At 44.1% G+C, this 14,480-nt stretch overlaps 1 protein-coding gene across 1 annotated transcript in view; it reads left to right on the top strand.

The window, feature by feature from the left end:
- The window catches only part of LOC124884015 (POU domain class 2-associating factor 1), a gene marked incomplete at its 5' end in the record, with an annotated part of 61,894 nt that extends 51,186 nt beyond the window's left edge, over positions 1-10,708 (top strand). The window contains one exon of the mRNA XM_047391601.1: positions 9,160-10,708. Within this exon, the coding sequence (XP_047247557.1) occupies positions 9,160-9,594 (435 nt within the window). The remainder of the gene's footprint in view (positions 1-9,159) is intronic.
- Positions 10,709-14,480: the final 3,772 nt, after the last annotated feature.

Genomic DNA, 14,480 nt, shown 5'->3' with positions numbered 1-14,480 from the left:
TGGTGTGTCTAGTGTAATGTGCAATGTTAGCTGGATCCCACACAGTGCTGTGCATGTAGATCAAAAAGTAACATTTTGGTCTCCTTTGACCACAGCACCTTTTTCCACATTTGCTGTGCCCCCTACATGGTTTGTGGCAAAATGCATAAGATACTTTTTGTGGCTTTCTTTCAGCAGGGACTTGCTACCATTCAATAAAGGCCAGATTTGTGAGTGCACAACTAATAGTTGTCTTGTTGATTCTACCACCTGGTTTTGGATCATCACAGCTCCTTCAGAGTTACCATGGGCCTCTGTGACTTCTTCTCTGATTATTGTTCTCTTTGCCCAGCAAGGCAGTTTGGGGGACGGTCATTTCCTGGTAGGTCTGCAGTTACACCATACTCTTTCCATTTTTAGATATTGGGCCAAGGAGTGTTCTGTGAGGTGTTCAAAGCTTGGGACACTGTTTTACAACCCACCCTTGCTTTAAACAACTTTCTCCCTGACCTCTCTGCTTTGTTCGTCTTCATGATGCGTTTGTTCAAAAATGTTCTCTAACAAACCCTTTTGAGGCCATTGCAGAAAAGCTGGATTCATACTGAGGTTAAATTACTCCAATTCTTTTTGTGTTGGTCATGGAAAGGGTCTTAAAGATTAATATTGAAGAGGAGGGTGTCTAAGTTGGGAACTTCAGGGTCTCATCGTTGCTTTTTGAAAATGATGTGTTTCTGTTGGTATCTTGAGGCTAAGATCACCAGCAGGCACTAGACCAGGACAAGTCTGAGTGTGAAAATGGTGTCAGCTCTTTGAAGTTAAAGGCCTTGGTTCTAAACCGAAATAAAAGGTGTACTGCCCACTGCAGGTTGGGGTTAAGTCAACTGGAGGAGTTCAAGTACCTTGGTGTGTTGAGAGATGGATGATGTCTGCAGCGGTGCGGACATTGCTGTGGGCTGCCATAGTGAGGTGAAAGCTCAGCCAAGAAGTGAAAATTGCAAATTACCAGTCTGTCTATTCACTGACCCTCACCTATGATTGTAAGATATGTATCATGACCAAAAGAGCAAGATCCCAGACACAAGTGTTGGACCACTTGTTTGCTAAATATTGGACCATTTGCACGTTGCTGGACGCCACCAGGCCTCCTGGCGTTTTCAGTCATTTTGTATCCAGGACAGTTCGTTCCTACAGATCATTGCGACTGATATGACGGGGCGCCCCAAGTCTGACGTCACAGGACGCTATATCGGAAGGCGCCCATTTTGAACACTCGCCTTCAGCTGGAGACCGTGACACGGTTACCAACATCTGAAGCATCACCTGGAGAAGAGTCCCGAGTGGATTTCATTTATTCTCTCTTGTTGGCCAATGAAGAATTCATGACTGAGGTTTCTGGAATAAGAAGGCCAAAGATTTCACTTTGCCGATCAAAGACGTGAGTTTAACAAGTAACTAAAAAACCACGGAGTTTCAAGGAGCCACCTTGTTTTGTCCTACCGTCAACTGTGATGGTCAGATCATATTTTCCCTTTCGCCAAGGAGGCCAGAGGACGAAGATTGACCGCTTTTCCTGAAGTTAACTGTGGACGCACATTAACTTCCAACTTCCACCCCATTCTCTCGCAACCCCGCTCAGAAGGAAGACGGCGACAAGTAAAACCCATCCTTTATTTTTGTTTCTTTCTTAGAAAGTCTGGGCAGGGTACAGGAGGTTTTAGTGCGATGAGATTCGCTATTTAATCTAATGTGTCCTGAATGATATGTGCATGTAACCTTTTATTGAAACTTTCATGTGCCGTGTTGGATGCCTGGAAGCCGCTGCGCTACCCAGCTTTGTGTGTGTTTTGCGGGGTTGTTGAACACCTGAGAGCAAGCGCAGGTGCGCTGTGAGAATGGACTGTTGTAATAACCTCATGGTGAAATTCACCTTGTTCTTTGTCTTCAACCTTACTGCTTATTAGCTTGCCGCCAAAAGTTTTATAACTCTTTGTGTGCTCAGCCGCGCAGAGTTGGGGGAGGTTTTATGACTGAGTATAACTGAGTTACAGTTGGAGCTGCACCCCAACCTCCACTCACCACCACATCCCTTTGTCATATTATCATTTTTGCCATAACTGCTGGTTTGATCCCACTGCTGTTTTGCTTTATTTTGTTTAGTTAGATATTTTACCCCTTTTGTGTAGAACTTTGCATGTTTGAGTAGGTGAAGATTATTAAATTGTAAGAGCGAGTGTATCAGGGCTGTGATTTAATAAATATTCACATAGATAAAGAGAAGGCGTTTTGTGTTTACTTTGTGCAAGAGTGATTCGTCAGTCAAAATAAGGTTGAAGTTCCACACGTTTCGGCAGAAACGGTCGATTAAACATTGACATCTAGTAATAGTTATCAATTATTACTGAGAATTTAATAATTGTGATTATCAAGGGCCTTGAACCATAATTACAACACCAGAGGACATCTCTGATTTCGATTCCTAAGTGATGATTTTTGGTTGAGAAATAAAAAAATTTCAAATTATGATTTTAAATTAGAATTCTTGATAAATATTAATTAATCAATAATCATCATTCTTACACCGTCCATGATCTATTTATGTCATCCATACATGAAAACAGTGGGCTTAAAGAATTGGAGTCCTTTTTCTTTAGCAGGACATTATTTGGGTATCATCTGCATAATAGGAGATCTCATATTTTCTAAAAATAGTGCCATGAGGAAGCAGGTACAGCATGAAGAAGAGGAGGCCTAAAACTAAGCCCTGCAGAACTCCACACAAGAGAGGAGCAGAGGAAGACACATGGTCACCATGGCAGACACAGAAAGTATGCTTGCCTCAGTAGGACCTAAACCAGTCTAGGGATGTACTGCTGATAACCCCCCCACACACACACTGCTCCACTGTGTATCACAGTAAAGGGGGTGGAAGACAAATGCACACTGACATCTTCAGATTTTAATTTGTCAAACACTGAAAATCACGTGTCCTTTTGTTTCCATTTTACAATTTTGCACTACTTTGCGTTGGTCTAACCCAATAAAATACATTGAAGTTTGTGGTTATTATTACCTCTCCCCCGAAAAATATTATTATAATAAGGCCATGTGAACATTGCCTGATGTCAAATGGCAAAGCAGGGAAATGATACCGATTTCAAATTCCTAACCCTGGGTGAGGATATCACCAAGTTTCTGAAGAGTCAAACAAATTCCAAATAATTCCAAATACATAAACAGAGCTTTGAGTGATGATTTTTTATGCATTCATTATCACCAAATGAATTTAGGGGAAAAATACAGCCTTACATAATTCACTATTTGTACAAGCTCGGTCTGGCTCTTGTGCAGTTCTTTAAACAAACTTTGAAAACAAGGCATTTTTTAAATTGATTTTTCAGGTTGATAACCAGATGAGGGAAAGAATCACTGTTTTTGGCAAAATATTAACCTCACCTTGATTTACAGTCTTTTTTAGTACCTCTCTTCCTTGTGTGCTTTTGTATACTTGTGTGTATGTGTGTTTCAGTAGAGAGTTAAGGCAGGAAACACAGTAAAGACCTGTTAGCAGTTGCTTTCTTGACCTTTTGGCTTATGTTCTTGCAGACATTACACCGCCACTGTCAGCTGGCGTCAGATTAATACATTCAATAATAGCAGTCTTCCTGTGTCTTAGCCACAATGCATTACATAAATACTCGTACTTGTACTCATCGTCTTCCGCTTATCCGGGACCGGGTCGCAGGGGCAGCAGACTCAGCAGAGACGCCCAGACGTCCCTCTCTCCAGACACCTCCTCCAGCTGCCCAAGGCATTCCCAGGGCAGCCGAGAGACATAGTCCCTCCAGCGTGTCCTGGGCCATCCCCTGGGCCTCCTCCTGGTGGGACGTGCGTGGAACACTTCCCGAGGAAGGCGTCCAGGAGGTATCCGGTATAGATGCCCGAGCCACCTCAACTCGCTTCTCTCGATGTGGAGGAGCAGCGGCTCTACTCCGAGCCCCTCCCGGATGGCCGAGCTCCTCACCCTATCTCTAAGGGAGTGCCCGGCCACCCTATGGAGGAAGCTCATTTGAGCCGCTTGTATCCGGGATCTCGTTCTTTCGGTCATGACCCAAAGTTCATGGCCATAGGTGAGGGTAGGAACGTAGACCGACCAGTAAATTGAGAGGTTTGCTTTTCGGCTCAGCTCTCTCTTCACCACAACGGACCGGCACAGTGCCCCCATTACTGTGGCAGCCACACCGATCCATCTGTCAATCTCCCGCTCCATTCTTCCCTCACTCGTGAACAAGACCCCGAGATACTTAAACTCCTCCACTTGAGGCAGGAACTCCCCTCCAACCTGAAGAGGACAGCCACCCTTTTCCGGTCGAGTACCATGGCCTCCGACTTGGAGGAGCTGATCCTCATCCCATACGCTTCACACTCGGCTGCGAACCGCCACAGCGCATGCTGTAGGTCTTGGCTAGAGGGGGCCAGCAGGACCACGTCATTCGCAAAAAGAAGAGACAAAATCCACTGGTCCCCAAACCAGACCCCCTCCGGCCCTTGGCTGCGTCTAGAAATCCTATCCATAAAAGTTATGAACAGGACCGGTGACAAAGGGCAGCCCTGCCGGAGTCCAACATGCACCGGGAACAGGTCCGACTTAGTGCCGGCAATGCGGACCAAACTCCTGCTCCGCTCGTACAGGGACCGGATGGCCCCTAATAAAGGGCCCCCGATTCCATACTCCTGGAGCACCCCCCACAGGGCATCACGAGGGACACAGTCGAATGCCTTTTCCAGGTCCACAAAACACGTGTGAACCGGTTGGGCAAACTCCCATGAACCCTCGAGCACCCTGTAGAGGGTATAGAGCTGGTCCAGTGTTCCACGGCCGGGACAAAAACCACACTGCTCCTCCTGCAGCCGAGGTTCGACTATCGGTTGGACTGTCCTCTCCAATACCCTGGCGTAGGCCTTACCAGGGAGGCTGAGAAGTGTGATCCCCTTGTAGTTGGAACACACCCTCCGGTCCCTCTTCTTATGAAGGGGGACCATCACCCCAGTCTGCCAGTCCAGAGGCACTGTCCCCGACCGCCATGCAATGTTGAAGAGGCATGTCAACCATGACAGCCCTACAACATCCAGAGACTTGAGGTCCTCAGGGTGGATCTCATCCACCCCCGAAGCCTTGCCACCGCGAATCTTTTTAACCACCTCGGTGACTTCAGCCTGGGTGATGAAAGAGTCCAACCCCGAGTCCTCAGCCTCTGTTTCCACCGCGGAATGCGTGATGGCAGGATTGAGGAGATCCTCGAAGTACTCCTTCCACCGCCCGATAATGTCCTCAGCAGTCTCCCACACCCACTATAAACAGTGTTGGCGAAGCACTGCTTCACCCTCCTGAGGCGCCGGACGGTTTGCCAGAATCGCTTCGAGGCCAACCGGTAGTCCTTCTCCATGGCCTCACCGAACTCCTCCCAGGCCCGTGTTTTTGCCTCTGCCACAGCCCGGGCCGCAGCACGCTTGGCCTCACGGTACCCGCCAGCCGCCTCAGGAGTCGCACAAGCCAACCACAGCCGATAGGACTCCTTCTTCAGCTTGACAACATCCCTTACTCCCGGTGTCCACCACCGGGTTCTGGTATTGCTGCCGCGACAGGCACCGCAGACCTTACGGCCGCAGGTACGGGCAACAGCATCGACAATAGTTGCGGACAACATGGTCCACTCCGACTCTATGTCTCCAACATCCCCCGGGATCTGGTCGAAGCTCTCCCGGAGGTGGGAGTTTAATACATCCCTGGCCGAGGGCTCCGCCAGGCATTCCCAGCAGAGCCTCACTATGCGCTTGGGCCTGCCAAGTCTGTCCGGCTTTCTCCTCCTCCAGCGGATCCAACTCACCACCAGGTGGTGATCAGTGGACAGCTCAGCCCCTCTCTTCACCCGAGTGTCCAAAACATGCGGCCGAAGGTCTGATGATACGACAACAAATTCAATCATCGACCTCCTGCCTAGGGTGTCCTGGTGCCAAGTGCACTGATGGACACCTTTATGTTTGAACATGGCGTTCGTTATGGACAATCCGTGACTAGCACAGAAGTCCAATAACAAAACACCACTCGGATTCAGATCGGGGAGGCCATTCCTTCCATCACGCCTTTCCAGGTGTCACTGTCGTTCCCCATGTGGGCGTTGAAGTCCCCCAGCAGAATAATGGAGTCCCCGGGAGGGGCACTATCCAGCACCCCCGACAGAAGAAGGCCGGGTACTCTGCACTACCACTCGGCCCGCAGGCTGAAATGATAGTCAGAGACCTCTCCCCAACCCGAAGGCGCAGGGATACGACACTCTCATCCACTGGTGTAAATCCCAACATGAGATGGCTGAGCTGGGGGGCAACAAGCAAACCCACACCAGCCCGCCGCCTGTCCCCGTGGGCCACTCCAGAGTAGAAGAGAGTCCAACTCCTCTCAAGGAGATGGGTTCCAGAGCCCACGCTGTGCGTAGAGGCGAGCCCGACTATTTCTAGTCGATATCTCTCGACCTCCCGCACAAGCTCCTTCCCCCCCAGCGAGGTGACATTCCACGTCCCTAGAGCCAGCCTAAGCATCCGGGGATCGGGCCACTGAGGTCTACACCTTCGTCCGCCACCCAATCCTCTTTGCACCGGTCCCTCACGGTTCCCCCTGCAGGTGGTGGGCCCACTGGGGGATGGCCTCGCATCTCTCGTTCGGGCTTGGCCCGGCCGGGTCCCGCGAGGAGCAACCCGGCCACCAGGTGCTCTCCGACCAGTCCCGACCCCAGGCCTGGCTCCAGGATGGGACACCGGCTTCGCCGTACCGGGCGACGTCACGTGCCTCGATATTTTGGTCCTCACGAGGGATTCTTGAACCACTCTTTGTCTGACCCATCACCTAGAGCCTGTTTGCCATGGGAGACCCTACCAGGGGCATTTAGGCCCCAGACAACATAGCCTCTAGGATCATTTGAGCAATCAAACCCCTCCACCACGTTAAGGTTCAAGGAGGGGATTACATAAATACTCCCTATCTCAATGGTAGCTTAATTTACAGACATGGTCAAAGTACTCTTGAAATTAAAAGTTCAATAAACTAAATAGTGACAGTTGTCCCATGCATTACATACATAGGTTTTAGTAAACTAAAGGCTGAATCCTTTCAGCCTTCTTATTTTACTATTTAAAATACATTGCAATAGTTTCCCTACTTGTTGCACAATGATCTTTGTTGTTGCATATCCTGCAAAGTTTTCTAAATGAAAAGCAGACAGTTGTGTGACAGTTGTGTCCACTTTTTTGTGAGACCTCCCCCAAAAAAGTGGACTATATCCATCAATTACCAAGAACATGACAGTCAGAGCACACACAATAAACTAATTATTTTCTAAAAAATTATCAAATATGAACAAAAGAATATTTTTATTTCATTTAACATTCAGTTCAACTTCTAACAATATTATAAGAAAGACAGGAAACAATGTGCACATATATCTTTAAAAGCCCAAAACCTTTATCTTGGGTTTATCCTATCTTTTATCTATCTGTAATATTTTTGTTTGCCTTTCTTGTGATAAAGTGGCTCCAAATGCAAGTACGTTTTTATCGAGTAAAGTTAGTTGCTTCTTTTGTATTTTGAAAAAGATTTTTTCCTTTTTTAAAATTACATTCACCAGCCACTTTATTAGGTACCCCGGCGAATCAGCCAATTACATAGATTTGGAAAATGAATTGCTGAAATTTTGAATGCAGATGGAAGTGGTCTTTGAACATGACATGGTTGTTGGTGCCAGACTGATTGGTCTGAGTGATTCAGAAACTGCAGGGATTCTGATGCACAACCATCTCTTTGGTTTACAGAGAATGGTCTGAAAAATAAAATATCTGGTAAGAGGCTACAATTCAAACAGGCTCACCAATATTGGGCAATAACAGACTGGAGAAATATTTTCTGGTCCAATGAGTCTTGATTTCTACTGTGACATTTAGATAGTGGAGTCCACATTTTGCATTAACAGCATGAAAATAAACTGCCTTGTATCAAGGGTTCAAGCTGGTGGTGGTAGTGCAGTGACATAGGGGAAATTCACTTTGAATACTTTATAACACTTTGTATAAACTAGGCAATACTTAAATACCACAGCCTACCCCAGTATTAGTGCTGACCACTTCCATCCCTTTATGACCGCAGTCCACACCCATCTAATAATCGCTACTTCTAGCAGGATAATGCTCCATGTCACAAAGCACAAATCATCTCTAACAGTTTTTTTCTTGAACATTGCACTGAACCATCGTGACATCACAGTAACCCGTTTTAATTAAGCTTCATTATAGACAAATTTGCAGCAAATGAGAATGTTATTATGTAAATATGGACCAAGATCAAGTAATGTTTAGTTTATTTCACAGAGAATTAAGACAGTTCTGGAGACATAAGGGGCTGGAACTAGCTAGATGTGTCTGATTAAGTGGCAAGTGATTTTATTTTTGACCTTGCAGGTGTTCTCCTTGGCATTGCACCATCTTGGAAATACATCATTATTTTTTTGGTATAAAAGGCTTGTTTAATGTTGGAACTTCTCCTTCGGCTTCCTAATGTTATCTTGATTATGCTAGCAAAACTAACTATTAGGAAGACAAACAGGTTAAAAATGATTAATAGTCTTCTTGGATCTGTCTAAATTGTGCCCCTTCAGTACTAGAGTTCATTGGGAAAATCCATTTATTGAAATTTACTAGAAATGTTGAACGGTTTAAACGAGCTAAAGCTAAGAATTGTTACTGTTTTTAAATAAGAACACAGGATTGTACAACAAGATGACACAAGCATGAATCACACTTAAATTTAATGGCCAGTTAATTAGTTAACCCTTCATGTACCATATTTTTTGACTAGAAGAGAAAGCCACTCATGCATGGGGAAATCACTCAAACTCCACACAGAAACATCCAAACCAAGCACATTGTTACTTAGAGGAAATAGCACTGGTCCTCTATGCCAGTGTCAACCCAAACCCACTCCCTGTTTGACATTTTGTGAACCAACCAGTCATCTATAACTTCAAACATTTGATTTTAAAGAGTGTGATGTTAACATTGTATTAGCAGCATATTATGGTTTCCTAGCTTTGTTTCAAGTAATTTATAATACAACTTGGAATGTGTTTTTTGTTTCAGACCATACCAGTGGCTGCAGGTCAAACCTCCCTTGCTCAGATGGAGCTCCCAGACTCAGGGCTGGCCTACCCCTTATGGGCACAGCCTCTTACCACCATATCTGCCATGCCCAGTCCAGGAGTTCAGTTTGCCCCGGCTTCTGCTGCTCTGCCTGGATCCCCTTTGGTTCACATGCCGTTACCCATGTCTCTGACCACCATGATCCCTCAGCCAGAGACGCAGGAGGTTGACCCTCACCCTCAGATTCTGGACGTCTCGCAGCACTCAGAGCAGGAACTGGACCAAGAACTACAAGATCACTCTCTGAATAAAGATCCTGAAGTTGAGCCAGAATCCCCCAATCTGCTGGATAAACTTCTGGAAGACCATAAGGGGCATGGTGAAGAAGAAGACAAGGATGCATACTCCCGTTCCCTGTTCTTGCCCAATGTCTGAAGACCCAACCGTTCATTTTGTTGAAACAGAAAGTATTTCTTTTTTTACTCAAAGGTTGTATGTTTATACACATTGCTGGTAATTTTTGCCTTAGTAAAGAATTCAAATGTTAAACATTGTTTGTAGGCATTTTCTGTAGCTGTTGAAATTTCCTAAATTTAAGATAAACAGTATCATCTCAAACACCACATATCCCACAAGTGTGCAGATGTTTCTAAACTACTCATACTGCCTAGAGTATATTTGTGACTTGGAAGGAAAATTAAACAGAATTATTTACATTTTTTACAAATAAAAATTACATGATGATGTCCATGTGTATTCATGACCTTTACTTTGATACCCCTATATACAATCCATCGCAACTAATCAAGTGCTCTTAGGACAAATCCAGATGGTCCCCTGCACTCTCCCTATCTGATGCAGAAAAGCTTGTTCATGCCTCTGTCTCTGCCAGACTCAACTATTGCAAAGCAATTCTCTTTGATATTCCTGGCAAGAACATACAAAAATTCCAGTATATTCAAAGAATGTTCTCATCAGGGTCCTGAAGAGAGTGCATAAACACAAACCCCTCACCCTTGTTCTCCGTACACTTCACAAGGTTCCTGTCTCTGCCAGGATCACCTACAAAATCTCCCTGCTCGCTTCCCACTGTCCGCACGGTAATATGCCATCTTACTTAAAAGAACTCCTCACTCTTCACTGTCTCTCACCCACTGTCCACTCATCCAACACCAACCTTCTTCACATTCCCAGAACTCGCTCCCGCACCATAGGAGCCCAGGCCTTTTCCTGGGCTGTCCCTCGGCTGTGGAACCCTCTGCCTCCACACCTGAGGGCTTCACAGAACATGGCATCCGTTAAAACAGGTCCGAAAACCTTTTTTACTAAATGTTTTAATAATCTCGCTTTAAATGATTTGTCCTGTTTTTATTTGTGTTTGTGTTTATTGCACTTACAGTTTTACTTGTATTTTTTATTAGCATTTTAAGGTCCTTGATTTTATTATATTGATTGTTTTACTAATTGTACCACTTTGAGATTTCTGTAAATGTGTGTTATAAATAAAATTAATTATATATATATATATATATATATATACACTCATTCACACGGATACTGTAAATAAGTCATTGTATATACTCAAACTAAAGGGACTAGATTAAGATCTTCCCAGTGCTGTTTATTTCCTTTTCTCCAAACTCAACATAGAGGTTTTTTAGTCTGTCTATCTGAAGTCAAGGATGTAGGGATTTTGTGCTAATCTAATGCTGCTTTTGATGTATTGTTGGACCTGAAAACTTGCATACAGGGTAGTAAAAATAGACTGACAAGTGAGAGACCTGGACTGTCTCACATGTTGCCCCTCTATTCCTCAGTTCACTTGCTTTTGGCAGTAAAGGCCTCCCTTTCTATGGGTTGCCCGAGGGAGAACTGAAAGGGTGAGATGGAGCGCAGCTCGTTGTCAAACCCAACACCTGAAAACACCAGAGATCCTATCACAGGGAGAAAATGAGACAGACCTGCACATGTCTGAGGAGAAGTAGCTGTTGGCACATGCAGACGTCCAGACTGAAAACAAAGAAAAATTATTCAACAGGCATATCTGAGACCTAATGAGTGCTAATACACAGGGGATTAGAATGGTGAAAACAAGTAAACAAAGCATGGTGATAAACAAGGACCATGGAGAACCATCAGCTTATTGAAAGAGTGAGAGCTGATATGTGACATGCTTACAGGTCCTTCTCAAAATATTAGCATAAGTTAATTATTTTCCATAATGTCATGATGAAAATTCAACATTCATATGTTTTAGATTCATTGCACACTAACTGAAATATTTCAGGTCTTTTATTGTCTTAATACGGATGATTTTGGCATACAGCTCATGAAAACCCAAAATTCCTATCTCACAAAATTAGCATATCATTAAAAGGGTCTCTAAACGAGCTATGAACCTAATCATCTGAATCAACGAGTTAACTCTAAACACCTGCAAAAGATTCTTGAGGCCTTTAAAACTCCCAGCCTGGTTCATCACTCAAAACCCAAATCATGGGTAAGACTGCCGACCTGACTGCTGTCCAGAAGGCCACTATTGACACCCTCAAGCAAGAGGGTAAGACACAGAAAGAAATTTCTGAACGAATAGGCTGTTCCCAGAGTGCTGTATCAAGGCACCTCAGTGGGAAGTCTGTGGGAAGGAAAAAGTGTGGCAGAAAACGCTGCACAATGAGAAGAGGTGACCGGACCCTGAGGAAGATTGTGGAGAAGGGCCGATTCCAGACCTTGGGGGACCTGCGGAACCAGTGGACTGAGTCTGGAGTAGAAACATCCAGAGCCACCGTGCACAGGCGTGTGCAGGAAATGGGCTACAGGTGCCGCATTCCCCAGGTCTAGCCACCTTTGAACCAGAAACAGCGGCAGAAGCGCCTGACCTGGGCTACAGAGAATCAGCACTGGACTGTTGCTCAGTGGTCCAAAGTACTTTTTTTGGATGAAAGCAAATTCTGCGTGTCATTCGGAAATCAAGGTGCCAGAGTCTGGAGGAAGACTGGGGAGAAGGAAATGCCAAAATGCCATAAGTCCAGTGTCAAGTACCCACAGTCAGTGATGGTCTGGGGTGCCGTGTCAGCTGCTGGTGTTGGTCCACTGTGTTTTATCAAGGGCAGGGTCAATGCAGCTAGCTATCAGGAGATTTTGGAGCACTTCATGCTTCCATCTGCTGAAAAGCTTTATGGAGATGAAGATTTCATTTTTCAGCACGACCTGGCACCTGCTCACAGTGCCAAAACCACTGGTAAATGGTTTACTGACCATGGTATCACTGTGTTCAATTGGCCTGCCAACTCTCCTGACCTGAACCCCATAGAGAATCTGTGGGATGTTGTGAAGAGAACGTTGAGAGACTCAAGACCCAACACTCTGGATGAGCTAAAGGCCACTATCGAAGCACCCTGGGCCTCCATAAGACCTCAGCAGTGCCACAGGCTGATTGCCTCCATGCCACGCCGCATTGAAGCAGTCATTTCTGCAAAAGGATTCCCGACCAAGTATTGAGTGCATAACTGTACATGATTATTTGAAGGTTGACGTTTTTTGTATCAAAAACACTTTTCTTTTATTGGTCGGATGAAATATGCTAATTTTGTGAGATAGGAATTTTGGGTTTTCATGAGCTGTATGCCAAAATCATCCATATTAAGACAATAAAAGACATGAAATATTTCAGTTAGTGTGCAATGAATCTAAAATATATGAATGTTAAATTTTCATCATGACATTATGGAAAATAATGAACTTTATCACAATATGCTAATATTTTGAGAAGGACCTGTAATTGGGCTTGGGCATGGGCCAATTTTGGTAGTTTGATGGCAACAAGGTAATTACACAGACACTGAAAAACATGGTTGCAATCGTTTAAAGCAGAAAAGCAACAATTATTCTCACTGCGCCTTAAAACAGTGCAACATTTTAAGTACGAATGTGATGATACATCACACTCACAAGACGAAATTAGACCATAAACATTATTGGGCTCAACAGTATAGGACAGGATGGCTTTTAACAATATCTTTAGAGAACAAAAATGGCGTAAAGGTTTCAGAAATCACACACTAATTCTAATTTGGGTCTGATACCAGAAAAATACTGAATAATGCTCCCTTTTGTGGTTTCACATATAGAGGAAATGTTTCATTACTCTCAAACTGTGTTTTAGGGAATCTCTGATCGGAATTATGTTTTTCAGGTTGTAGCACTTTAATTAGACTTTAAAACAGAGCAAGTCGAATGTAATTATCATTCATTACAACATTGGTGCCCACTCTAAGCTTTGAAGCATATGGCCACCTTAGTGTTGTTTTTTTTTTTTTGCAGTGTTTCTTATCTTGTCACCGGGTCACAGTTTTACTTTCCTACTCAGCACCCAAAATGGTGCCACCGATTTAAAGTGGTTGGAGCGTCTTTAATGCTTTTGGAACAGGTGTTGTCTGTCTGCCTGAAAAGTAATTTGATCACACTTTGTCAACACAATGGAGTAAAACAACTTTTCCTCTTTCTATTTAAAACTAGGACTCTAAAACATTGATACAATATGATTTATAGCTGAAATTCTTAGGATTCATAAAAATAACTAAACACTTACCAGACGAAATCATGAGCTGACAGCCACTGAATGACAGAGTAACTGTTTTTATTTTGATGGGAATTATCCTGGCATTTCACCCCAAATTATTACAATTTTAATCACGTTATCTTTAACATTTATTTATTGTTGATTGGACTTTGATACATTAACCTAGCAATAATATAGAATAAATCATTTTGTAGTAGCTTTGTAAGTGCTTACTGCACAAAATGCTGTTGTAACAGCTGTAACACTGTTACAACAGGCTGACATCAGATGGTTAATAAGCTGCTCTGCAACAGGTGGGGGAGGGGTATCTGTGCATCACTGTATGCTGGTTTCATGTTTGTTAAATGTTAGACTCTAATGCTTGCAATAATCACACACAAGAAATGTTTGAAAGGTTTCTTAAAACGTTTGCGCGTTGGATGGTTCTTTCGGGTTTACTGTATGTTGGCAGTCTGGATTGGCACTAAGGAGGTGAGGTACGAGGTTATTGTCTGAGATTGGAAAAAAAGAATAATGTTGTATAATAGTTGAAGAAAGGTACTTACTATTGGAGGCTTGGAGTGATAAAGTTCCAGGGAAGGTGAGTTTTATGCACAGAGTCTGAGGTAGACAGGTGGTGTTGAATGGCAGCTGGAATATTGTTGGTAAAAAAGTGATGGTATTGAAGGAATCCAACTGCTTGTAACGAGAGAGCAAACAGAAGCAATGAGGAGATTTGCAGAAAGAGTCTTGAGAGGAT

This window comes from Girardinichthys multiradiatus, chromosome 18 (assembly GCF_021462225.1).
Source record: "Girardinichthys multiradiatus isolate DD_20200921_A chromosome 18, DD_fGirMul_XY1, whole genome shotgun sequence".
Taxonomy (NCBI): Eukaryota; Metazoa; Chordata; class Actinopteri; order Cyprinodontiformes; family Goodeidae; genus Girardinichthys; species Girardinichthys multiradiatus.
The sequence above is the reverse complement of the archived record's forward strand: the minus strand, read 5'-3'. Positions and strand labels throughout refer to the sequence as shown.